The 27,782-nt window shown below is 42.5% G+C and overlaps 1 protein-coding gene across 1 annotated transcript; it reads right to left on the bottom strand.

The window, feature by feature from the left end:
- Nucleotides 1–5,439: 5,439 nt before the first annotated feature.
- NIPAL4 (NIPA like domain containing 4) lies at nucleotides 5,440–27,411 on the bottom strand. Its single transcript, XM_063123333.1, has 6 exons — nucleotides 27,342–27,411; nucleotides 14,230–14,478; nucleotides 9,469–9,525; nucleotides 7,739–7,829; nucleotides 7,025–7,185; nucleotides 5,440–6,205 (listed from the first exon to the last, which is right to left on the bottom strand). Exons 1-6 carry the CDS (start codon nucleotides 27,385–27,387, stop codon nucleotides 5,601–5,603), a joined length of 1,209 nt encoding a protein of 402 aa, XP_062979403.1. The 5' UTR covers nucleotides 27,388–27,411; the 3' UTR covers nucleotides 5,440–5,600.
- Nucleotides 27,412–27,782: the final 371 nt, after the last annotated feature.

The raw sequence follows: 27,782 nt of genomic DNA, 5'->3' as shown, positions 1-27,782 counted from the left end.
GTTATGTGTATTAAGCATGTGTGTGTTTTAAACCACACCAGCAGCCATTTACTTCAAGATGGACAGTGTGTCTCTCCAGAAAATGTAGCAGCCATGTGTGCTGATTTCTGTCCTTATAGGTTTAGGCTTCAAGCACTGTCAGTGTAATGTGATCAGAAATGCTCCACTCAGAACTGTGGCCGGTGAAGACAACCAATGTGTTCTGCTCTTAACTACTTCCTTAAGCAAATGCGGAGCCTTCTTGCCATAGGTTTCATTACTCCTTGGTTTTTGGCCTGTGCAGAATACTTCAAAGTACAATTGGCTACTGTTCCATGGAAAATGTTTAGAGATGAATGGATAACTTCTTAATAGGGTTACCAATTCTCAAAAGGGGCTTCCTTAAAAGTTCCAGAGTGAAAAAATTAGCATTCTGCTTTCCCTTCTTCAATGCTGCAGAAACACAGCTGTGTCTTTCATCCCCACCTGGTGTGGTTTGAAGCTAAAGCCCTTGTGTGCTACAAGAGATGGGAGAGAAGAAGGATGGAGGCCACATTGACCCTGTTCAGATGACACACACAGCCACAGTGGTTAAGCATTTGAGCTAAACATTATGGCTTAGTGTGTCGTGTGAAGCATTCCTAACCACAGTGGCTACATAACCAGTTTAAACCCACACACTAACCATTTGCTGCAAAAGGGTTAGCGGCATAACCACAGCTTAGTGTGTTGTCCGAACAGGCCCATTGCTGTTGTGTCATGGGGGATACTCAAATTTCTTCTTCTAAAGGGAGCCTTTTCATGTTTGGGAATTGGCAACCTTACCTCAGGCCTTAACAAGATTGATAAGCACTTCATAAATAATTTTGTATTGTTTTGTGTATGTCAAAAGGATGGATTGGGAGAAAAACACGTAGGTGTGGCTGCAATCCTATGTATACTTCTTAGGAGGGAGGCCCATTGAACACAGTGGGACCTGCTCCCAAGTAAGTATGCACAGCATTGTGCTGGGCAATTTTTATTGCTATGATTTTGGGAGACCCTATGCATCACGTGTCACCATTTTATGTCTCACAGGTTTACAATAAGATCTCTGTGTATCTATGCAAATACTTGAATAATGCAGTTTGTTGTGCCTTTTGCCTAGTTATATTTAATAAATTTTGTGGTTATTATTACTATTATCACTTATGAAATCATTGCTGGGGCGGAACCACTGGATTTGCTCTTGCAAGATGGGGAGGGGAGAGAGCTTGCATCACTGCTAGTTGTTGTCTGTGTTACTTATTAGACAGATCCTCCTCCTTGTGAAGAGCTATGGTTATGTTGCAACAAATCCCCCTCCAAAAAAGAAAGGAAAAAACCACAAAAAACCATTAGAAGTAAAATAATCCCAATAATTTTTCATTACCAGCAGAGGGCACTGAAGCCATAGTCTGAAATAGCAGTTGCTTTTCTTTCTTGCATCCATTATGTAGAGCAATACAAAGGAGCAAACAAAACTTAAACAAAGCAAATCTCCACCTTTAAAAGTTTATATAAAAAGATCTTTATTCTCCCTCTCCAAGTATAAATGAGCAGTGTTGAAATGTCATATAATCAAACTAGGGCGACAAATCCCAGTTGTACATCAAAATTATTCACAAAGCTACATTGATCTTGTGTACATTGATCTTGTGTACATTCAGCAGTAACAAAGATTCCAGGAGTATTAAAAGGCCTTTGTAGACAATGAGGAGCCGCCACACAGTTTTAATTGTAGTGTTTTGGAAGATGCTCTCTCAGCTGGGCTGGTAATTTCATTTGCTCTCTGATCTGCAGTTTGTGCTCTCGCAAGATCCATCTCCTCCCTTATCCACCTATATGTTGTTTTTTGTTAGCTGCAGAAGATAATATGCATGCCAAAGGTGAGTTTTACCATTGATACTATCAGGCTTTCGTTCTGCTGTGGTGAACTTGGTTATACTTTAAAAATCCCGCTAGAGCTTCATTGACCAACTTTCCCACCAAACTCTTCATGCTAGAAAACAAAAACTACAGCAGAGCAAGGACTGTCTTATGTTGCTATGGCTGAAGTGTAAATCACACTGCTGTTAAGATTAAGCCAGCTGACTCTGCCCACTTTCCAGAAAAAACTTCCTGTCCTATGTTTGGCTACATTGATGGCTCCTTTGTGCCAAAAATTGTTGTGCATGACCTGGGAGGAAAACATCAGCACATTAACGCTGCTGTGTCTGGGTTTGGTCTTGCCACTGAAGTGAACCAATAAGCTTTTCCTTTACAGAAAAGCAGCTCATTAGAAGCCATTCCAGCTAAATATCAAGAAGCCTTATCCACCCCTAACTGTCCTCTAGTAGAGCAAAATGGTTTGCCCCTGCACACCCTAAATCTGCTCCTGAGGACTGGGAGAACCTCCAGACCAGATCTGGAAGGAGCACAGGAGAAGACTGGAGAAAGGAGAGCAAGGGGAAATCTCATTGCTCAAGTAAAAGAGCACTTGTGTGACCTTGGTTTTAAGCCATTAGTTTTTTTCATCTCCCAAATCAACAAAGGACCTCAATTTAGAACTGGGAATACATCAGTCTTTCATACCTAATATCAAACACGCACACAAGTTCAAAAGCTGATACACATTAGACTTCTCATTTTGTTTTGGAAAAGAAGAGTCAAACGCCCTTTCTACACCTAAGGATTATCCCAGGCAAATGGAGGGATCGTCCCTGCCTGCTCCCGGGATCCCCTGTGTGTCATTTACATGCACAGGGATGATCCCGAGACGATCCCGGGGAAAAAGGCAGGTGAAGAAATGGCCAAATAAGTGCCAAGAAGAATGACATCTAATATAGAGTGAAATTTGGAAAGGGAGAGAGGAATCAATTTATTGCAACCAAACTGCATAACCAGTAAACTAGCAGGTCACCAATATATACAATATCCTATCTTTGCAATACGAACTTCCTTCTGGAATAAAAATAATCTTAAAATGGTGCGCTTTTAAAAGGCTTGTGTGCTGTTGTGGCCTCTGCTGCTATAGCATAGGGATTTGGGCTCCCCCCTCCCCCAAGAGCAAAAGACTAACGTTTCTCAATGAACTGGAACCCTGAACCCAAAACTACATTCTGCTCTTGTGCAGCAGCAGCATAACATAGGAAGTTGGCCGAGGATCTGCCTTCCTCGAAAGAAAGGGCTCTGCTTGTCCTACCACCTGATTTTTGGGGATCTCCCATTCAGCAGAGTCTTGTGACTCTTTGTGTAGCATTTTCAGGTTGGAGGGGGAATCCACTTCTGCCAGAGCAGTTGATCCAGCTTAAATCTGGCTCTGGATAGGAGCTAGTTTTCAAGTTTATGGTCATTAGCTCTTGTGGATTTGCACCCAAGCCCCATTAATTTAGAAGCATTTGGGGAGGAAGTTTGAAAAATAAACCAGGCTGGTTTATAAAAGGTTATGAACCAGAAAGCATATCTAAAAATAACAAAGAAATTAAACATTTCCTGCCTGGGTCAACAGTCTTGTGATTTTGGAAATGTCTGGCCCTGTCTCATGTAATCTTACTTCGTTTCCCACCTTCAAAGACAATATGCCTGTTATGGAACTTTTTACAACTTTTTGGTCATCCAGGCTAAGAGCCTTTCATTGACCAAGGAAAGAGGGCCATCATTTGGGCAGCTAGTGAGAATCATGGGAGGCGAATCCTGACTCATTCACCTGTCATCACACCATAAATCCTGCCAACCTTGACACCCTTCATTGCAGTTTACACTGCTGTGATCATAACTGGAACTGAGCTGTACAGAAAGATAACGATCTACTACACACCCAGACATCTACAGAACTTAGAAGTTCCTTAATATTAGGAAGCATTATCCCTTATCCTCATCTTAAAGACAGTATCTAAAAACAAACACACATGGTCCCAACTCACATATCTTATTAAGAATAGAACTTTTTGCATACTAAGTTAGCTACTCTGTTAAAATGTGGCATATCATGATCCCCGAGCAGAACTAATGGGGTACTGCAGGTGCTCTGGTACTTCGTTGAAGAACCCTGAATGAACATGGAGGAGCACCAAGAGAAAAACCAAGGACAGGTTTTTCCATTATTTCAGTGGCATGGAAGCCACGGTGCCTCTGCTTCTCATGCTATCATGTAAATGGCCCAAGAACACATGGGAGACACCCACATTGTGGTATGACTCCAGTTTCCCAAGAGATTATGCTATCTGTCATGGGGAAAAGCTGCAGCATTGGCCCCTTGTGGGTTTGTTCAGGGCTCCAGAATAACGTAGGTACAGGCCGGAGCACACAAGCATGTAATCAAGAATGCTGGGGGAGAAGTAGTTGATCATAACACCAGCACACACAACTAGTTTTGTTATGGGAAATGGGGAAAACTGGGAACATTCCTACCACCACATGAGAAAACACTGCAGAGGCCTGCCACTCCACATGGTTGTCAAACACCCTTGGGGCATTTGGTAGAATGATGAGGCTAATCGAAATACAAATAGCACTTTGCTTTATCATAAGCTTACTAATGGCCATGGAATGTATTTCACAAGTTTGCATGGGCACAAAGTATATTTACACAGGCATTCTGGGGCAAGAAAACAGAGCACAATCACAATTAACCATTTGATATTCACTGGCACTGGAAGATGGTTGCTCCAATACGAATCAGAGCAACACCTAACAGCATGATTACCATGTTCACTCACCAATTGAAACGAAGTGATTTACAATAGTGGAGGCCTAAAAAGACACTAGAAGCAATCCTTATTTAGACAGAAAAGGGGCAGTTGTGGGACTTTTTTCTCTCTAAACATGCCTAAGATTGTACTGAAGCTGAAATCCTATACCCATTTATCTGGAAGTAAATGCCATTGACTTTAGTGGGACTTACTTTTGAGTAGATATGTATAGGATTGCACTGTAAAGGCAAATCTCCACATGCTGAAAAAGCATATGGTATAGCCCTACCAGGATTCTACCACTTAGGAAAACAATGAGACAACCACATGAATAAATTCCTCCCCGCCCAAATCAAATTCAGGAACTCTCTGGCACAGTAGAAAGCTAGCGTGTCTGGGAAAAGAGTTCTTGTGGAGCATTATTCCTGATTTAAGTAGTTTCTTAAATTAAAAAAAATACACTTTCTTTTCCATAACACTTTCAGTAAAGGATTTCAGAGTTGAAAAAGGTTGAATGTGAATCTTTGAAGGTTCACATTTTAATGCGATTCCTGGCCTAAAAGAGCCCAGATACAGCCTTTGTCCATGCTTTTAGGGGGAATATCATCTGATAGAGGAACCTAGAAGCAACTGCAGCCATTGATATGAGCCAGTGTACAACTCGGAGTTTCAGACAGGCACGGTTATGTCAACTATGAAAATTCCAAAAGAGTACTACAGAAAGTGCAATGCCATTCCAAAGGATGAAAAGAAGGGATCCTAAGCAGCAATGTGGTGTGGAAGCTTGTTCGTTGTATTCAAGAGGGAGCTCATTCATTGTGTTCGATATTTTCAGAACGTGCATATGGTGATGTTCCATTGAATGCAAACTCTTGCACACACACAGTTTAGTCCCAGTCTTTGCAGCTGCAGGATTGTTTATTTTAGGTTTCAACTGTAGATCATGAAAACTTTGGGTTTGCCATCAGCCTTGGTTCCCGGACTATCCAACTCTATTAGAATGTTCCTGTCATCCTTAATTACTGGGGCCTGGTCACTATTCTGAAGTATTTGTGGGAGGTTCCTCAAACTGATGTCCATATCTTTGAAGGCATGGAGTAAAAACACCCCTAAAATAATGGTCAGGAATCCACATACTGTTCCAATAATGTCCACGACAGACATGGTGACCCACTCTTTGAAGAGGATGACCGAAGTGGTGATGACAATGGTGGTAAATAGCACATAGTAGATGGGGAAAACCATGGAGGTGTTGAAAATGTCCAGAGCCTTATTAAGGTAGTTGATCTGGGTGGTGACAGAAGCCACTAAAGTGATGACAAGAATCCAGATCAGTGGGTGCTGCAGAACAGGCCAGTGAGCGAAAAGGCCCTTGATGGCGATGCCAAGCCCTTTGACCGAAGAGACGGAGAAAGCCCCAATCACAGAGCAGATGGTGAGGTAGATGAGAATATTGGTCTGGCCATAACGTGGCGCGAGGAAAAAAATCAGAACCAGGCAGGCCACCAGGAGAATGCCAGCATAAACAAGGAAACCTGGAAGAAAAACAACAACAAAAGCAAGTGACAGTCAAGTTATGGCGGCTTTATGCAATGCAGAATGCAAGTCATAGGTGTGGTTTTAGTGCTGAATGTGTTGGCTGCAGCAAGGCCAAAATGCACCATAAATAGACAGATGTAAGGACTTCAACCAATCAACCAATTGGATTCTAGTTGTAAGCAATGGGCATCCTTCCACTCATGTAAATGGAACAATGTGGCCTTGTGAATGCCACACTAGAGGCCGAGAGGCATCTGGACAGCCACCTGTCAGGGATGCTTTAAGGTGGATTCCTGCACTCGATGGCCTTATAGGCCCCTTCCAACTCTCTGATTCTATATCTGATTCTAAGCCTGCCAGAGGAACTGGCACAAAGAACTGAAAGTAAGCACACATACTCAAAAGGGCAGGATCCAGAGAAAGACATATGTGCATACCTGATACATGTAATTGCATTTCCCCCTCAGACTTTGTGTGTCAGAAGAGGTCCGATCCATCCACCCAGAACCACAAAACTCTGATTTAAACTCCCATAAGGGAAGTTCAAAAGGAAGTGCAAAAGTAAAAAAGGAAATTGGCAAAGGGGCACAAGATCTTTTCATAGGGGAAGTCTCCCTCAGGAAAGAGCAGCACTGGGGTTGAGGCATTCCATGTGACAGAACCAAATTACAGTACGTAAAAAGTATGATGGCTGCCATACTGGAGACTCACTCTTGTGGAAGCAATTTTTGACAGCCCCCACATCACCACCATGCAACTTTTAAGTTAAATGGAGACATCTTTAACCCTATGTTACCCTGCCTCATGGTTCTTACCTGGCTCTTTCAGTTTAGAGGACATTTCACCCAGAGTGGTGACTTCTTCTTCCTCTGGCGCATGAATCACAAGTACTGTACTACCCACAATGCTCAGCATGCAGCCAAGTTTGCCCAGTAAGTTGAGCCGTTCTCCGAGCAGATAGGAGGACAAAATGGCACTGTGTAGAGAAGAAATATAATTCAATTCAATTGCTTTGATGCAGAAAATACATTTACAGAAAAGTAAGTAAAAGTTAAAATGGCAGGGCTGTCCCATTAAAAGCAGATTTATAGAACTTTGAAAGTGGGGGGATTTCAGATGAATACGCAGTATTGGGATACTCAAAAATAAGACTCAATTATCTGGCATTGTGTTTTCTTGGAGAAATTAAGCCTTCAGCTCCCAAGTAAATGGCACTAATATGAGGTAGCACACTTTGATAATGGTATTATCCAATGAAAAGAAAACTATTATTACTTGAAAGTGGCAGAAAATGTAAAATAATTCAAATTTGTACTTGTAAATGAGTGTTAATCCTAGTGTTAAAATGTAACATGCGAGTTCTGCTCTGCAAATGAAAAGACTGATGCCGATATCTGTCTATTTTCATAGCAGGAGAATGTTATCAAACTATTTTTCTGTTTGCCTGGCAAATCATGCTACTGCCACCTGGAGATTTTCAGACCTAAAATAAATATGGGAAGAACAGAGTAAAATGTGAAAGAAATCACCTTATGAGCACACTCAGTGCTCCGAGTGGTGTAACAATTGTTGCAGGTGCAAAAGCATATGCGGCAAAGTTGGCGGCTTCTCCTCCACCCACTGAGCAAATACACAAAGGAAAAGCAAAGAACAAGTGAATTTCAATAAATATTTTTCCTGTTCAGATCTTCTTGTTAGGCTTGTTTGCATTCAGTGCCATAAAATCCACCCCCTCCCGAAAAAGAGCACTGAAGTCTGTAGAACAAGAGAAGAGAGGTGTTCAGTCCCTGGTCCTCTTTAAAAGATAAAAAGCATTTTAGAATCATGTGATCAGTAAGCATCAGCGAGCCCACATCGAAAGCTGTTGACCAAATAGCTCCTGAGTTCTGCAATGGATCCAAAGCTAGATCCAAGGGAGAGGTGTGTTTGATGCAATTTTGCAAAATGTTGTACCAGATGTTTTGCAAATTCAACTGTAGTAAAGCACAACGGTCACCGCCTTTGATCAGCAACATCCAGAGGCGTTGGTGTGCTGCAGCGAAACCAACGAAGGGTCTTGTAGCACTGAAGTGGATCCTAGTTCACAGAAACATAATCTGCTTTCTGCTTGGGACTTTTGTCAAGCAGTTTAAAAAGTTTCTTAAATTCCATTTTCTTATATCTTACAGAGTTAGCATTTTTTACATTTTTGGTCTTTTTTTAATTACTGCCTCCTTTCTTCTTAGCCAATCTCCTGCCCACCTTCCTATTTGGCATAGTAGAATTGTTTGTTTGTGCTCCAGTTTTACGCATCTCCATTTCTGAAACCACTCCTCCAAGCTCAGGGGCATCTTTTGTGTATACTTCAGCCAGTATTGTTAGAAGGTTGGAATTTGGCATTTCGAGGGTTTGGCCAAATATAACAGCTAGACCGGAGTATCTTATCCCTGCTAAAGTTTGGGAATCCCATTTCTATACTATGTATGCAAGTGGGCAAGTTTCCCAACAGTTTCCAAGAACTTTAATTAATAGTGCTCCCGAGTGGCCCCCTGTATCTGTTTCTGAAATAAATAACCTTATCCTGAAACTTAAATAGGGTAAAGCACCAGGTGGAGACAACATCCCATAATAAATCTACTTGTTTTTAACGGTGCTACAAGGCTTTTTGTTGGTTTTGATCAGCAAGTGGAGTGAATGATTTATACTGATGAACACTCTCATAGGATCCCTCCATGCGTTCCAGCCCTCACAGGGAAGCTACAGAAAAACTGGTTCCATGCTCCAAGTGATGGTAGTAACCTTTGAAAAAGAGGTTTTCACATGATTCAACTTAACCTGTTAAGGTGCTTCCAGACATAGGGCTCTAACACTAAACATGTAAAGCCATTTTGCTGCTATTCTCCTTTTCCCTTTCTTAATGGATTATCTGCAGTAAGACAGAAGACAAGAAGCAGCAGCAGGAAAATATGAGAAGGTTACATGCTGAAGGTGACAACGTCTGAATGCCCCCCGGTAAGATGCTATTAACAAGGCAGGGTAATGGTGCCATAAAAACTTTGTCTGGGAGCACCCTTGGAGATGTTCCATGCCACAATGAAGGGAGGCCTTCAAATGTTGCAGCTAGCATTTCACCATCCTATGGAAGTGATCTCAACATGGTAGTTGTAATGTGTGAAGTAGCCCTTAGAGGACAGGGAAATAGGGACCATGTTCTTCTGACAATCAAGGTTAAACATTGAAACAGGTACAAATCCAGGCTAGTGTGAGTAATCATACTTACTAGTGAGCAAACCAGCCCACCACAGCCAATCCCTTAGGTAGCCGTGACCTCCATCCCCTGGGAAGCAAAAGATACACATATTTAGAGACTAATGAAAGAAAAAGACTTAAATAAATAACAATGAAACAAAACAGAAAAGCAGATAGATACCTAGATGAACTAGAAATATGAAGAAGAAGAAAAGCAAACTCTTCTATTAGGAAAATATTAGTTTAACTATAAGCAATAACGAAGTTATTTTCAGCCTTGGTAAGTTATAGAGGCAGGAGTTTTCCAATTCCTTCTGAGAATGAAAAGGCAATATTACCTGATCAAAATAATTAAAGAGCATATATTTGTCTTGCATCCTCAGGGTGGATTCCTGCATTGAGCAGGGGGTTGGACTCGATGGCCTTGTAGGCCCCTTCCAACTCTGCTATTCTATGATTCTATGATATGCAATTCTTTTGTACTGAGTTTGAAAATACTAAGGATCTTTTTGCATGGTTTAATGCTACGAACTCATGTGCTCCCCTCTCCCTTTTCTCCTCTAGCGTAGCCACAAGGAGGAGATCAGAAGCTTTCATGTCTGCTTTTAAACTAACCAGAGTTACCATTGATCCTGTTCTCATGATATGCTATATCATGGTTCACATGGCATGCTAAGCCATATTGTTTACCTCAAAATGCTTGAATACCATGGCTTAGCATGTCATCTGAACAGGGTCACTAAATCCATACTGTGGGAAACGTTAGTTAATTTACACTTATGATTTGTTCAAACAAACTAGGATCATTAAACATGGTTTGTTCCTGGCTTGTTACATTAAAAGTAGAAACAGATGGTTTCTTCATAACGAAGCCAGAGGATAAGAAAGAGACGACATGAGCCGAGACTTTCTCTTAAAGCACTAAACTATGGTTTAGCATTATGGTAATAGTGATCTGTCATTTAAGCTTCTAATTACTATCTGCACTGACTTGTTGACTGATCTTCCAATGCTAAGAACTATGTGGTCACCTTTTTTTCTGCACAATCAGGAAATATGGAGCTCTGTGGCTTTATTTATTTATTTATTAAATTTATATACCACGCCGAAGCTCTCTGGGCGGTTTACAAAAGAATTCATTCAGAAGACACTAGTATTAATAAATTCAGAATAACTACATCCTCCTAACCCAGTCCTTACTAATATATAATAGAATAATCACTCCTCATATAAACATGAAACAATACTGCATAATCCATTCATATATATGCGCCAGGTGAAACGTCCTATGAAGACAATCATTGGCAAAGAGAGTGAGAGATAACAAACAAGTCCGTTACCATCATTCATCTACTGAATTTCAGCCTGCCATGGCAAATGCAATTCAGACAAAATGCAACAAATTTGTATTGAATGGCCCATGTGAACATCCACTGTTTTCCTGCAGCAAGATCCACACGATATCATAGAAACATAGGAAGCTGCCTTATACTAGGATCAAACACTTGGTCCATCTAGTCCAGTACTGTTGACACTGACTGGCAGCAATGGCTCTCCAGGGTTTCAGGTAGGATTCTTTCCCAGTCACTGAGCTACAGCCATATTGTTGTTGGCTGTCTACTGACCGGGCTAGATGATGGGCTAACAGTGGTGAAGACTGTCAAAGGATTGGAAAAGCATGTCTGGGTCTACTCCACAGATTGATGCTCAACCACCCTGAGACACATCACTCCCACTTATATGGCTGAGTTTTTCCTTCACACCTTAACTTCTTGTCCAGGACTTGGATATTTACACTCTTGTTTGTAGTCACTAATTGTTATTAGCCCTCTTCAGATGTTCTGGAGGATTTGAAGCATGTTTAGCTGATTGCATGAAACTGCCTCCACCTTCAGACCTTTAGCCTCAGCATGGAAAGATTGGTGGTGGGGGCAGGGACATTGCAGGTAGCCCATATCGCCCCTTGCCATGCGTTGATTAAACATGGGGATGAATACTTCTGAAAAGGGCTACTGTAACATTCTGTTCTCTGCTCTACTTTAAGAATTGTGTGGTAAGCTATGGGGTGCCATTACCATTGACCTGACTGAGAAGTTTCCAGAACAATAATACCTTAGAAGAAAGGGAGGAATTACTGGACTATTAGTCTATTCATTCCTGTGCTGTATATAGTGTCCAGGAGCATGTCTCCAAAGTTTCAGGGATAAGCACTTCCCAGGTTTGTTACTTTAATTCCCTTTATAACTGGAAATGCAAGGAACTGAACATGGGGTATTATCCATGGAAACCTGTGCTCTGCTACTGAGCTATAGGTATTCTGTTGTGAATACTTCAAGATCAAGGGCCAAATCATACATTACAAAGTTTCTAGATAGAAGGAATTTCTGTGTACGAAGTAATGTGGACCCCCTTCATGCAGAGTATAAGATGTGACAACTGTAAAGGGAGTACTTAGCGATAGCCCCCAATTTAGATGACTTTGAAGGGTGTTAGATAATTATACAAGTGAGATTTGCATCATCCACACATCATACAGTGCTAATCCCAGCATGGATACAACCCAAATATGTGATGGTGACACTGTATGATCTAAATTCCAGTTTCATAATAACACTTACAAGGAAGTACCTTATACTTTCCTTGAAGACCACCACCGTAACATGACAAGCTGTTCCGAGGGCTAATACAGAATGGTTGTTCCTCATGTCCAGGAACTGTAGTGTAGCCTTAGGGGCACTCCACGGTCAGATCCAACCTCTTCAAGAAATCACCAGTGTCCTATTCCCACCAATGGTTTAGAGCAAAGGTGTTGAGCCACTTTCAGCCTGAGGGCCATATTCCATTTTCAAGAAGCTCTTGAAGGTTGCATTCCAGCGGTGGTGGAGCCAAAGAAAAAAGGGGGCAGGGCCAAAACACCCAAATTCCAGCATATTTTAGCTGAAAGCTTATACTGCCTATAACTAAGCCAGAGAAGAGGCATTTCAATCTTTTAGAATGTGGGGAGGAGATGCATAAAAACAGGGAAACCAGCATTTTTTTCACTGGTTGGGGAAAGAGAGTGTGGCCAGCTGGGAAACCCTGGAGGATTTAGCCCCTGAGTCTGAGGTTCTGTATTCCTGGTTTAGAAATCACTGGGATATGAATACAGTTCTGTATTTGCTGTATACAAATCACTGAGATACGAATGTGCTGTGCGGAAAGTGAAGTTTGAGCTGACTGTTTTTGGAAGAAAAAACAGAAAACCTTGGAAGAATTACTGGACCATGTTCCACAAATGTTACTTTTGTCCTATCTTCTCCAGTTGTGCCATGTTTGCCTCAAAAGTAGATACTGCAGCTCTTGCAGAGGAGTAAAATTAAACAATACAGCCATTGAGAAGCCTGTGACAATTATTATTATTTGACTTAAAAGACTTCCTGAGCGTCAGAAATGGCTCTGTGGTCCTTCTGATGATTACTATATCAAATGATCACACCAGGCCTGTTCAGACAACACGTCAGGCTCTGTGGTTAGCAAAACTGGTTCTCTGGGGTTAGCACTAACCTTTAAGCCAGGTTAGCGCCACTAACCCTGCTGCAGATGGTCCAACTGTGGCTGGTGAGCGAGCAAGGGTTTAGCAAAACACATCTCACATGACACCTTGTGATTATGGCAGTTTCTACACCTGCCTTTTTGCCAGGGATCGTCCTGGGATCATCCCTGTGCATCCAAATGACACAAACGGGATCCTGGGAGCAAGCAGGGACGACCCCTCCATTTGCCTGGGATAATCCTTAGGTGTAGAAAGGGCCCATGGGAGTTGTAGCCTAACATACCCTGAGGGCTGGTCTAAGGTTAAGAAGAGATGGGCCAGTCAGCAGTCTTTTCAGACCTGGGACCTGCCTTTCATCAAAACATGGTTTTAAACATTTGAATTAGTTGTATGTATTTTATATTATGGTGTTTTTATTTGTGTTGTACCCTGCCTCGATCCAGATTATTATTATTATTATTATTATTATTATTATTATTATTATTATTAGCACTTGGGGAACCAATTCTTAATTTTTTGAACCCACCTCAAGTCAGGCTGGAATTCAGTTGCTGGTCCTGATCAACCAGCTGAAGACCTATGAGTTGCATTATCAGTGCTGAACTGGTCCACACATGTATGTTCATTGCTTGACTGCAGCATGAACTGATGCCTTGGATGTGTGGATGAGCCCTCTACTTCAAAGTATCATTTATAAGAAAAACAAACTCAGTTCTCCAAGCACTGATATTACATAGCCCAAATGACACCCCTGTATATAACAGGTTGCTCCCTTATTGCTTTGTATCATACATTTTCCCACTATAAGAGAGGTAATAATGAGCAGGAAAGATGGAATTGATAATGTTCAAACTTTCAGGCACTTCTCCTTGATCAACCTTTTTCCCACTCCTAACTTCCGAAAGAGTGTGAACCTCAGGGCCACTTCAGGCATTATATTTTTAGGCAAGCACTGAATGTGTTTTAAGTGTATGCCTTAAAATGAAAAAATGTGATAGTGACAAACCCATCTTTGCAAACACATGGTAGATACAGGAGCACTCAGAAGGAACCATGATTGGCTGCAGCTTTGTGGTGAATATGCACGCAGTGACAAATGTGGGTTGTACTCTGTGTATGAATTGTACTCTCTGTATGAATTGACACGCAGATTCCAGAAGGCTAAATGCCAGAGCCCTATAACTTAGATAACCACCATAGCTTTTCCAGAAAATACCTTTCTTCTATCCTGCCACGCTCACCCATGAAATCATATCATACCTGCCCTGGTGCCTCCTTTCTCCACAAGTCGACGCAGTCCTTTCTTCTTGAGGATGACGCTGCTTCCAATGAGGAAGCTGGAGAAGATGGCCAGGCCCAAGCCAATGAAGAAGCCATATTTGTCTTCCATCTGCACCATCCAGCTGGTGTTTACAGTGAGATTCTTCTGGGGAGAGGCTGTTGAGCTGACGTTCCCAACAACCTGACAGACAGCCTGATGAGACAGGCAAGTCAAAGTGAACAACGAACCTGGGAAGATAAAAAGGTTGGGGGCAGGGATGGGAGAGAAAGGGAAATGATGGCTTTGATGGGTAATAAACATCTTGCATCTATCTTACATGCTATCCCTCAAAATATATAATTATTTGCATTCTTTTCGTCTTCATTTTGATTTCTGCATATTAAAAACAAACAAAACAACAACAACGTTCAGTTATTTCTTTATGACTGTGAGATTAAAATCTTGTGTGTTTTAAAACTTGGCAAGGTTAGGGACGGCATCCAGAAACCTTTAATATGCAATTGTCATCCCAGTGCTTCTTGTTTCAGACCGTTGTTCTATAATGAATTTGTATATTCAGGTGACCATCAGTCAGGGTGGATTTGAAAGAAAGAAAGACTCAGAAAGACTCGATTTAATCATGTGACTTCCCCCCCCCAAAGTGCACTCTATTCATTGAATTTTTTGAAACTTAGCACTTAAAAGGTAAGAGGTTGATTCTGTGTACATAGATTTGCAAAGGAACAAGCATCTGTGATAATATCTTCTAGACAGAAAAATTGCCCAATAATCTTACAAAAAACTCTGGAAGAGCATGACATTGTGAATGGATTAATGGAATTCATTTACCAAAAAATTTAAACATTGCATGAATATACAGCCTCATGCTACATAATTAAAAACTAATCCTTATTTCACCTTTGGACTATAATGTATCTTAAGTAGAAAACTATCTTTAGATAGATTTTTCCTCAAAAAGCATTTTATTAAAAAATCCATTTTTTAAATATATATATTTTTTAAAAAACCATTGATTTTATCCACCCTGCCATCAGTCAATTGTGCTCAAAACAGGCCATTTTTATGTACTGGGAGTGAGATAATCTTCCAGCACCTTAATTAATGTACGGCTAGACTTGGCACCTTGTACAGCCAGAGTTGTCACCTCCTGTGCCTTGAATTCAACAGGTAAAAGGTTTCTCAGCACTGCAGTCCTATTGGGGGAAATCTTCACCTGTTGATTTTCTGACTGTCATGAAGCTGTTAAAGGCACAGGAGCTTCGCCAGAAAAGGGTGGCATCCTTATGTAGCGCAGTTAATGAGCTTTGGTCTAACACTGCAGTACCCAACCTAGTTATTAAGAGTAGTCCCATTGATCTGAAGTGAGCAGTTGGACCACTTATTCCGAAGTAATACTCTAACATCACTGGAAGATCATTCTGAAAAAGCTTAAAGATCACATTAAAAGCCGTAGCAGATAGTGGGGCCAATGCCTCATCTTTAGAGTTGTAATCTCTTTTCGTAACAGAACTTTTTAACAACAGGTGTAGCTTTTCTTTTTATGCAGGAGATGGGAAACAGAATTAGTATCTCTTCCATTTCTCACCATTAAGGCAAAACCAGCTCTGTCAGAAAAGGAGGTGGAGGCTGTCAAGATTATACAATGGTCATGGCTAGTGCCGGCCCTCCAAGGTAAGTCACTTTGCCAAGCTATTCTGATTGATCAATTGATTTGTAGACTGCCTCTCTACTATGAAAATGGTGCTCAAAGCAGCTATAGTAGAGCTTGCTCCATTTTCCCACCACACCTGTCCTGAATTAGATAGTTCTCCTGGAAGGTGGTCCAACTCCCTCTACTCTTTTAAGTGTTTAATCAAGAGGAGGAAGACAGCCGGCTAAGTCACCGGCTCTGCTGGTTGGTACTTAGCCCATCTTTCCTTCTCTTCCTCTTGGCAATCAGTAAGTGTAGCCCAAATGGGGGCGGGGGGAGGAACCAATCAACCCTTGTAAACAGGAAGTCAATCCAAACCAATAATCCAGTTGCAAAAACATATTAAAGTAAAGGTAAACACATGGGAGGAGAAGGAAAAGTAGAGAGTATACATAATAAAAGCAAGAAAACAAATCCTATACTAGAAATTCTGGCCTGCCTAAAATCCATACCGAGTAAGCGAGTAGATACGCGAGATGAGGGGCCCTTGTCGGCATTCTTTAGAACTTCTTGCATTTGTCAAGGTGGATGGAGAGGGACAACTAGGGAATGCTGTATATAGGTGGGGTATAAATTGAAATAATAATAATAATAATAATAATAATAATAATAATAATAATAATCCAAAGGGGGCTGTTTCGCCAGATTTTATACTGTTTGGCTTGAGGTCCCTTTGACTAACAGCAGTGATTGAACTGGCCAATGTACATCAAGCTATGCAGGCAGGGGATTCCCAAGGAAGAGGGCAATCAATCAGTGACAGAGTTTCCCTCACGCAGGTATGAATTGGGCAAGGAAAGCTAATCTTTTCCCACCATGTGACTTTGTGTCTCTGACCGTCCTGAGGTGACAGGGCGGTCTGCATCAAAAAGAGGCTTCTGCCTCAGCCATTATAGGGAAAGCTAACATGTCAGCTTCACCAGATTGTGGTGAATTGTGACGGCAGCAACCTTGCCCATCTTGGAGAGCTGCATGAGGAGGGCTGCAACCTTTTCGTATGGCAGAAGCACTGTGCTCTTAACCTCTGCACAGCAGTCAGAAAGTGAGTCAGATAAGCTTTTCCCAGAATGGAGGGTAGTGAATGGGGAAGGATGAACCTGTTGGGTTTCTCCCTGTCATGCAAATGTTAAAGGGCAGAGAGTCTCCACTAGGAGGGAAAAAATAAGACCTCACTGAGATCAGATTACAAAAGTACAACATACTTGTAAAATAAAAGCAGGCCGAGAAACTCAATTTATGATTAAAAGTGAACATTACAATAATTAACAGATCCCAACTTACATCAACCATTCCAATTCTATTCACTCAATTCCTACCTTCTCTAACAACGTACTGAACTCCTACATGTGTCTACTCTGAAGTAAACTGTATCAAGATCAATAACTCTTGCTCTCAGATAAGTGTGCATACCGTTTGCTAACTAAATCTGACTACCTTGCTATATTCCATACTCTTGTGAAGCAATCCTCTGTTTGAGACCTTCCCAATTATCCCATTTATTTCCCATTTTACTCCGGACTGTACTAATAAAATTATTTGCCATTTTTTTGGTTAACCAAACCGAACATATGTTCAATATATCCCAGAAGATACCCTATTGGTAATATAGCTATTTGAAGGGATTTAACAGAATAAAGAGCTTTTAACTCTCTCTTGAAGCATTATGGGTACACAATAACCAGGGGGGTTGGATCCAGAATTGTTGTCTGCCAGTGAAAGGATACTGTTGCTAGAACAGAATTTTCTGTGTCCTCACCTCTCTGCTGCAGCCGCCTGCACACCCTCCAAATTTATTCCCCCAACCCTCCAAAGCAGATTTAGAGGGCACATGGAGGACTAAAGTGGGGGAGGAAATGACCCATAAGTCCCTTTCTGTCAGCAATCCACTGGCAGGACAATGATTCTGGATCCAAGCCTAGACTCAACTTTGGCCCTGTTCAGAAGACACCTTAAACCACAGTGGTTAAGGCTTCGTTGTTAACAAAGAAGCCTTAACCACCGTGGTTTAAGGTGTCTTCTGAACAGGGCCATTATTATTGTAAGACTATTAAGAAAATTTAAAATGGAGAGAGAAACTTGATTGGGTTGTCCTATGGTTAGTTCATGAAATTGAGAGGAATCTAATGCATAGGATACTTGTGAGGATGATGAGATAAAGGAATTTCATGTCCCTCTGCAAGCATTATTAAAGTAAAACAGATTATAATTCTTCGATAATAATTGGGGAATGGGATTGCACTTTAGACTTGTCTGCTATGACAAGGCATGGATGTTATGACAAAAAGTGAAAGTTTTATATCTGGAATGCTTTGTTTATAGAAGGCTTTATTTCCTGCAGTCAGCCTTATGAAGTGTTGCATCGTATAAATGCATTTTGGCTTGGACCCAGGGTCAGCGCAATACACTTGGCTGCTGAGGCAGAATAGCAAGTGGTGCCCCTCTCTCCCCAAGTCAAGGTGTTTAGTACCTGAGGCAGAAAATCCCATAAGTGCCTTTCCCTGGGATTAAAAATGCAATCATAATAAATCAAATCATTCACAATTTGCTGTCTTTTCCTGTCACTCAGAATCTGCTGCCTGAGGCAGTTGCCTCATTCTACCTAATGGTAGGGCCTACCCTGTTGGATCCAGGTTCTTTCCTGTCTGTGGGAAAGTGCCACCTCCATCACTGTTTGAGAGGATCCCCCAATCCTCCAGATTTTTTTGGTGGGGAAACTGGGACAGCAGGAGGAGGAGGGAATAAATGAAAACCGCTTCCTACACATCCACAGAAATGCTCAACTGGATTGGAAACCTGTGAAACAGAATGGCGGTACTAATATAATATAGTCACATACATATATATTTTATTTATTTATTTATTTATTTATTACATTTTTATACCGCCCAATAGCCGAAGCTCTCTGGGCGGTTCACAAAAATTAAAACCATCATAAAACAACCAACAAGTTAAAAATACAAATACAAAATACAATATAAAAAGCACAACCAGGATAAAACCACGCAGCAAAATTGATATAAGGTTAAAATACAGAGTTAAAACAGTATAATTTAAATTTAAGTTAAAATTAAGTGTTAAAATACTGAGTGAATAAAAAGGTCTTCAGCTGGCGACGAAAGGAGTACAGTGTAGGCGCCAGGCGGACCTCTCTGGGGAGCTCATTCCACAACCGGGGTGCCACAGCGGAGAAAGCCCTCCTCCTAGTAGCCACCTGCCTCACTTCCTTTGGCAGGGGCTCACGGAGAAGGGCCCCTGTAGATGATCTTAAGGTCCGGGTAGGTACATATGGGAGGAGGCGTTCCTTCAAATAACCTGGCCCCAAACCGTTTAGGGCTTTAAATGTCAATACCAGTACTTTGAATCGGGCCCGGACCTGGACTGGCAGCCAATGAAGTTGTAAAAGGACTGGCGTAATGTGATCTCGCCCATTATTTATCCCATAAGAGATCAGCACACTAATATTGTTGACATGCAACCATTAGTATAGGTCAAAAGATTACATAACAGATCTGCAGCAAAAGATTGACCAAAAAAGCTGAAGTCAGCATAAGATGGCAGAGATAGGGAAAGTCCATAAGAAGAGGAACCGAGAAAGGAAGGTACAAGGACAAGACATTTGCTGACTCGGTAGTCAAAAAATAAGGACAAAAGGGACAAAGCATTTGTGGTTTAGCTGTCTAGAGGACATCCTGGGGACAATAAGGGTTATCAACACTTTGGAACAAACAAGTCAGGTAGTCAGGAGGCATGGGTAGATGGAATAGGCTGGAATGTCATATGTGCAGGAGCCAATATGACTTTAGGGTACACAATGATCAAGTCTGATATTTTGAATAGGGTATTTAAAGCAATGATCCTGTTCAGATGACATGCCAAGGCACGGTGGTTAAGTATTTTGACCTAAACATTATGGCTTAGCATGTAATGTGAACCATCCTCACCATGGAGACTACATAACCACAGTTTAAATTTGTTCACTAACTATTTGTTGCCAAAGGGTTAGTGGCCTAACAATGGCTTAGTGTGTTGTCTGAACAGGCCCAATGTAAGTTTCTGAAATGGGTCACTCCTACTATTTCTGACTTCTGAGGTCCTGGAAGAGGGGTCACCACTGCTGGCAGGTTTGAAAAATGGCCTGATGTCTTTGGAATCCACCCGACAGGAGGAAATCCAGTCCGCTACAGACCCATGGGTCAGATTCACAAAAATTCTAGCTCATTTGGCTTTGTTGCGAATTTCTCCAACATCCCTTACAAAGATTCAACCCAGTATTCTCAAACTGTCTCACACACGTGGTCTGAATTAGTATTTCCTCACTAACAAGTCATTCATCATAAACCATAAAACTGGAAAAACCTGATTTATCTGCAATCAGGGATAATAATAATAATTGACCTGCCACTTTTTTTTTGTAACAGCAAATATATCATGTTTGACAACTGGATATGGAACTAAATGTAATATATTTATTTTATTTATTTATTTATTACATTTATATACCGCCCCACAGCCGAAGCTCTCTGGGCTGTTTACAACAGTTAAAAATGGTAAACATTAAAAAGTATACAAAATTAAAAAACCATCCTTTCAGAAACAGTGTGATAGTCCCCAACTCCTGTTGGTTAGGGTGACCATATGAAAAGGAGGACAGGGCTCCTGTATCTTTAACAGTTGTATTGAAAAGGAAATTTCAGCAGGTGTCATTTGTATATATGGAAAACCTGGTGAAATTTTCTCTTTTTCACAACAGTTAAAGCTGCAGGTGCACTGCCCTCTTTTAAATCTGGTCACTCTACTATAGCTCTTGCACCTTTAACTGTTGTGATGAAGAGGGATTTTCACCAGATTCTCCATATATACAAATGACACCTGCTGAAATTCCCCTTTCTATGCAACTGTTAAAAATACAGGAGCCCTGTCCTCCTTTTCATATGGTCACCCTACTGTTGGTTTACCTTTGAAAATGTGAAACATATCACCTGGAGAGTCATTAAAATGTTAAGTACGTGAAAGTCAAAAACGTAGGATAAGCTAAGCTAAAGGAAAGAAAAGGAACCTCTTGTGGAAGCACTGAGTCATTACTGACTCTTGGAGGGATGCCAGCTTTCGCTGACGTTTTCTTGGCAGGCCTTATAGCGAGGTGGTTTGCCATTGCCTTCCCCGGCCGTTATTACCTTTCCCTCAGCTAACTGGGTACTCATTTTACTGACCTCGGGAGGATGGAAGGCTGAGTCAACCCGAGCCAGCTGCCTGAAACCAGCTTCCGCTGGGATCAAACTCAGGCCATGGGGAGAGTTTCAGCTGCAGAAACTCTCCACACGAAACTCTCCACATGAGGCTCAAGCTAAGCTAAAGACTATAATATTCACACCAAGAGAATAAAATCTCCCTAATACCAAATAATGGAGCTCAATCAATAGGCTACATCGAACACCGGGGGTGGGGTGGGGGAAGCAAAACAATCACACAACATATACACTCTCTCAGCATGTGTGCACGCACACACACTTTACAGGACGGGACATGTAATTTATTTTTAACTGGATGTAATGCAAATGCAAATCAAGTTTTATCAGATTATAAATATATAATCAGCATCTGCAACTAAGGTGTGTCTTCCATTGTGGGCAGGGAAAACTGATGAGTCTTTCTGGTTCCCAGACTCCAGGCACACCTAAGACACTAATCTAATCACATTCCAGGAGAGGTGGGGAGTATTGCAGGCTAAGAAACAAAAGAGTATTGCAGCAGGCTCTTTAAGAAAGCCTTTGATTGCGACAAGCATCCTGCTTTAATGAGAAGCTAAATGTAGAGTTGCTAATGGTTGAGAAGTTTAAATGAAATCTCACAACCCACATACAAATGGGCGAGGCATGGATAAAGATGGCTAAACATTGATCTCCATACATAGTGCAAGAATTGGCTGGACCTATTGCCAGGAGGAAGAAAGAAGGGAGGGAAGCACTAGAAAGAAAGGACGGGTGCTCTTATTGGCTGAACTATGCAAAGTAAATGACACTAGCAGCAGGGTCTTAAGAGTTGAGCTGCTTTGCACCTCAAGTTAAGAGTTGAGCTGCTTTGCACCTAACTGACTCTGAGTTAGTCTTCTACATGAAGTATGAGAAGTAACTGAGGAGGTGATCTGTTTTACAAGCTTGCCAATTGATAAGAAAAACACACACGCCCTGGCCTGTTCTTGTGCCTTTAACAGCAGCATGGTTGCAGAAATCAGCAAGCAACACTTTTAATGACCTGGGGGCATGTCTACATGAAGGGTTTGCCCTGGGTTGGCTTCGCAGTAGCGGCACATCATCTACATGATGCAGCCGCCGTTGCAAAGCCATCTGGGGGCAAACCCTGGAAACTCTGCTGAAAAAAAGTTGGGCACTTACCCCAACTTTTTTGGCATTGGAGGCTTGTCACAGCCCATGGCGCTTCCTGATTGGATGCCATGGGCTGGGCAGGGAAGGGGGCGGACCTCAGGAGAGCCCTGTGGAAAATAATTTTAAAAATGGGGGGGAGGGGGAGGAGAAGAACAGGCCCCAGGCTTCTTTAAAATAAAAAAATAAAAAGTGGGGGGAGGAACGGGCAGCCAGAGGGACGTCAGAGGGAGGAGAGGTGGTTCGGGCACCCAGCATCCCTCTCCTTCTGGCTGCCCCTGGCTGCTTCGTTCCTGCTCCCTCAGTCCTTTTCCCCCTCGCACTGTGGGGTAAGTTTGCACTTGTGTTCTTTCCCGTGCAGATGCTGGGAAGGAATGCAAGTGCGGGAGCCAGGCACTTCATGGCACCAAAGCGCTGATGCCAAGATGGGGGCATGGAGACATGCATTATCAGCTGCTAATGCCTTTCCTCACTCTCTGAAGTCTAGCGGGTGGCTACAAGATCTAGATTTGAGAATGATTTGTAATGGTTGCACCTCGACTATGGGATTTACTGAAGGGACACACTTGCTTGGCGCCCTCTTTTGGGCTTTCAGAGTGGAGGTGAAAACCTATTACAGTAGGTGGGTTCCAGAGATAGCACTCTCCTTGTCCAGGGATGTTTTCCTGGCTTCTCTCCCAATAAGTCCCTAACACGCCCCCAAAGCCACTCCCCTGGAACAACAGGTGATGGGTCACAGGGAACTAGAGCAGCATGGTGCAATTAGTAGGGCTGCTCTGCACAAGTGAAAGCCTTTTCCAAGAACTCAAGGCATCTCTAGGTCCTAGCCATTTATTTCAAAAGGATTTAATGGTTTGGATCCAGTACTAGTGTTCCACCACCGGAGGAAGACTGATGGCAGAACTGGTTTTCCATATCCTCTCCTCCCCCAGTTTCTCCACAGGGTCCCCCAACCTTCTGAAGCAGATTTGGAGGGGGCAAAGGAGGGAGAAGAAGATGTGAAGAAGTCCTGTTCCACCAACAGTATTCTTCTGCTGGCAGAATGAAGATGCTGGATCCAAGCCAATAAATGTTTTTTTAAAAAAACAACAACACCCACATATATATTATCTTAGGCAATATGTTGTATTTTGATGTTATGCTTTATTGAGAATATATAACAAAAATGAAAAATGGATCCAAATATTTTACCCTTACTAATTCTTGCTAGTACAAAACAAAACTGAACTCATCTTCAAAGACTTGTTTTAAGTATCTTAATTGGCCAGAGGCTTCCTGAATAACTAATATAGACTGGTTATGCTCAGCATAGACCAACAATCATTACACAACTCTTAAAAGCACAGTCAGGGACCCTGCCAGAAGAACAAATGGTAGCAACCCTACACTGAAAGGGAAATGGCACTTGCTCCATTCGCTAGAGCTGTTTAAATGTAGAATGAGAAAAAAAGGCAGTCACATCTACTTACTGCTAGATTTTAAAAAGCACAAAATTGCAGCTAAGCTGCAAAGACAGTCATGCAAATGTGGCGTGGTGTTTAGATCCTGGCACTTTGCCTGATACAGGCCAGTCTTTGTGAGCCTGAAAACAAAAAGTGAATTATCTTCACCATACGCACAATGCCTCAATGTCATGGAGTAGCCTTTTCCTTCCCCAGTGATTGTCAATACTACCAAGATCCCCAAAAGCAAAGACCATGCAGCAAAGATGGATAAAAGGGTGAGAATGGAGGCCAGTTATGCTCACACTGTTGGTTGTTGCTGCTGTTGTTTTAGCTCAGGTTCTGCTATATACTGTGAGGAGAAATTCAAAGAACGCTAAAGTCCTTTGAAGGGATAGGTTGCCTGTACATGACTGAGCCCAATTCAAGATGTTGGTTTTGACCCATAAAGCCTTACATGGCTTGAGACCACAACACCTGATGGAGTGCCTCTCCTACCCATATGCTATATTCATTATCTGAGGTCCTCCTTCAAAGAAGGCTTGGAGGTAACAAAGTAGAGGGCCTTCTTGGTGGTATCCCCCTGATTATGGAACCATCTCCTCAGGGAGGACTGCCTGGCACCAACATTTTCATCTTTTTTTGGTGTCAGGTTAAGAATCTCCTCTACTCTATGGCATTTGGAAGTACATTATAAAGTTTTTAATAGTGTCCTCAGATTTATTATTGTTGATTGTTAAAATTTCTTGTGTGTGTGTGTTTGTATGTAAATGGTTTTATTAGATTGTAAGCCTATGCAGCAGGGTCTTGCTATTTACTGTGTAATCTGTACAGCACCATGTACATTGATGGTGCTATATAAATAAATAATAATAATAAATAATAATAATTACAATATTGTGTTTTTAAGGCTTTTAATCTTTTTAACCCTGCCCCCCCCCAAGAGCTTTGGATATTGGGTGTTATGGAAATCTCATAAATGAATGAAAATGAATTAAACTAAGGAATTATAGTAGGCTATAGATAGATACCCAAAATCCTACGTATACCTCTTTATTATTGATGTTCCTTTCATACTGCCATAAATCACATTCTTTGGACTTGAGCCTACTCCTCTTTGTTTCTTGGAAGCCTGTGGGCCAATGCCCATGCCAATAATTAGCGAAGATAATCTAACCAGGTACAGGTGCAGCAGTTTCAAAGAGGTGTCTGCACCTCAGGCTTCCAAGTGCCTACTGATTGCCCAGAGGCAGTCTGGTGTCCTGTCTATTACTGGATCCTTTTTCATTCCGTCCAAAAATATATTCATGCCATTTTATCTGTACATCTAGACAACTTGCTCATTTCTTATTTCCTAATTTCTGAGCAGATAATAAAGTTGGCTACTTCATAATTCCATAGCCCAGCTACACAATCTTCTCTCAAGGTGCCTCCCCAACCTACACTTATACCTGCTTAGATTAGAGCACAACTGTAGCCATGCTATGTTTGATGTGTAGAGGGAAAAAGAACAAAAAACCCTATGACACCATGAAGACTAAAAATGTATTCCATCGCGCCTTTAGTTTAATTTCTAAGACAAAGTAGGCTCTAGTTTATTATGAAAACAACTGTTGCCTTTGTTCCAACAAGCCTTTATTTAAGTAAGTTTAGGGGAATTCATTGGCAACAGAGTGGCAGGGAAAGATACTATCTCACACACATTTGTTTGGGAGTGGACAGGTGAGTGGCTGATTAGAAAACACTTATGGTCTAATGCAGCCTTCCCAAACTTGGTGTCCTTCAGATGTTTTGGACTACAACTCCCATCAGCCCCAGCCAGTAGGCTCCAGCGGTCCAGGATGATGGGAGTTGTAATTGAAATCAGATCTAGTCACACTTAGAGCAGACCCACTGAAATCAATGTGACTTAAGTTAGTCGTGACATACTTGCCACATTGATTTCAATGGGTCTACTCAAAGCACCATGGGATCCTAATGATCCAACCCATGGAGAGCACCAGGTTGGGGAAAGATTCTGTAATCTAAACAGCAACTCATCAGTCTGTGAAATTTACAAGTCACCATCCCAGAACGGTCTCAACATCAACTTCCACTGCCCCTTTAAACACAGCCTGTGTCCTTCCACACAATCCCCAGCAGAACAAGAAACAGAATTAAGATTGGGAAATTATTCTGGCTGATCATGGCTGCTATAAGACGCCAGGATATCACCTTCAACAGAGCTTTTTCCAGATTCCGACAAGCTTCTATGTGAGGACTTATGATAAAATTGAGTTAACTGCTTCAGTGCTGGGCTGTTCCCCAGCTACTGGGCTACGCTCTTCGCTTTGTCCACTCACTTCCCGTCACTGCTACAGTTGCCCCAGAGGACCACACAGCCAGATCTACACCAAGCAGGATAAAACACTTTGAAAACGTTTTGAAAACTGTATATATTGTGTATCCTGAGCCCAAACAGTTGTCACTACTGTTATAAACCATTGTAAAGCAGTAACGACATATCTTGGGAGAAACCCTCCTGCTTTCATAAACAATACCACGACATGAAATGTCACATGCCCATTCTTCACACGCACTTTTTCGGTCACCACGCCAGTTTCTGTAAAACATTTGCCGAATTCCTTGCCCCCCATCCCACCCCCCGGAATACACTGCAAATTTTCTAGAGCTGAGTAGAAGGTGCGCAGTTCACAAACAAAGTAGCAGGAAAGGAAAACCAGTTTCTCCCCGTTGATCTCAGCAACTCTCTCTCTCTCTGCGCTAACTTTGCACAATCGCCTTCTGTCCACCATATATATAATTTGCGACGCAGGGGCAGGGGATGATAACTGAGATAAGAAGGGCGAGGTGTGCAATCCCGAGAAATGAAGGAGAAAACGCCTGTTTCTTAACCACCATCTCCCAGCACAAGAACAAAAACCCAAAACCATCGGGATATGAAGGGGACTCATCGGAGCCTTACAGACCAAGGGGCGTGGAGCAGAAGGACGAAGGGGGTTGGACTCGATGGCCTCATAGGCCCCTTTCAATTCTATAATTCTATGAAGTTGAGCTCTGGGGGGTCGTGACATAGTTTCTAGTGGTCCCTAAATAGTCACGCGGGTTTGCCGGCAAACTCCGCCCAGGGTCAAGCCGCGAGCTTAAGGGGGAAACCGGTGGGTGGAATTCAGTGGAGGCTGGTGGCTCCGATTTCGGTGGGGCTCTGAATCCATTCTGGGTTTCTTACAGAACCAGCCAAGGCTCTAAAGGAGATATCCAAGGTGATGATACTTAGCCCCAAAACGGGTTCAGCACCCCGGATAGCTCTTTTAGAGTTCTGGCTGCTTGCTTCTGATTGGAACCCAGAAAGGATTCAGAGCCCGCGGAAATCGGAGTCACCAGCCTGTACGGTTTGAATTCGCCTGGCAGCAGCGTGGGAAAGACCGAGGCCAGTTTCTTGGGGCCACATTGCCACGCCCGGTGGACTCCCACCGAGCTGTGGGGCATGGAAGGCGAAGAAGGTGACTCTCCCATCCGGCTCCCTCCTCGCCCTCCCAACCCGACCTGGTGAGGGCAAAGCGTGTGCTTTCACTCACCGTCGGCACAGCTCGTGTTCACCCACAGCACTTCGGGTCGCTCCATATGATCCTTCCTCCTAAGTCTCAAGGGAGATCAGCGCATCCCCGGGCAGCAGCAGAAGCCAAGGAGAAGCGGCCAGGGGCCTCTGTGTGTGTGTGTGTGTGTGTGTGTGTGTGTGTGTGTTTGTCTGTCTGCCCGTGTGTGTGTGCCTCCACCCCCGCCTCCAATCTCCTCGACTCCTGCTGGTTCTCTTCTTCTTTCGACACCAACTGGAGGAAGACCAGCCTCGCCCCAACCTGTGGTGAGCTGGAAAGTTGCCCCGAGCACAACTGGGATCGCACCTGCACCAGCCGGATACACCACGCCTCGCTCCTCCCTTCTCCACCTCCCCGTTTTCTCAAACGAGCTCAATAGGCACGCTGCAGCTAACTCGACCTCCCACCTCTCTATGGACACAG

Source organism: Elgaria multicarinata, chromosome 3, assembly GCF_023053635.1.
Source record: "Elgaria multicarinata webbii isolate HBS135686 ecotype San Diego chromosome 3, rElgMul1.1.pri, whole genome shotgun sequence".
Classification (NCBI taxonomy): domain Eukaryota; kingdom Metazoa; phylum Chordata; class Lepidosauria; order Squamata; family Anguidae; genus Elgaria; species Elgaria multicarinata.
This window is presented reverse-complemented; position numbering and strand designations above follow the sequence as displayed.

Coding starts and splice junctions, on each gene's coding strand:
- NIPAL4 (XM_063123333.1), bottom strand. CDS start 27,387: ATGGAGCGACCCGAAGTGCTGTGGGTGAACACGAGCTGTGCCGACG. Junction 14,479..27,341: donor GAACACGAGCTGTGCCGACG/GTGAGTGAAAGC, acceptor TTATCTTCCCAG/GTTCGTTGTTCACTTTGACT. Junction 7,186..7,738: donor GCACTGAGTGTGCTCATAAG/GTGATTTCTTTC, acceptor TTCTCTACACAG/TGCCATTTTGTCCTCCTATC.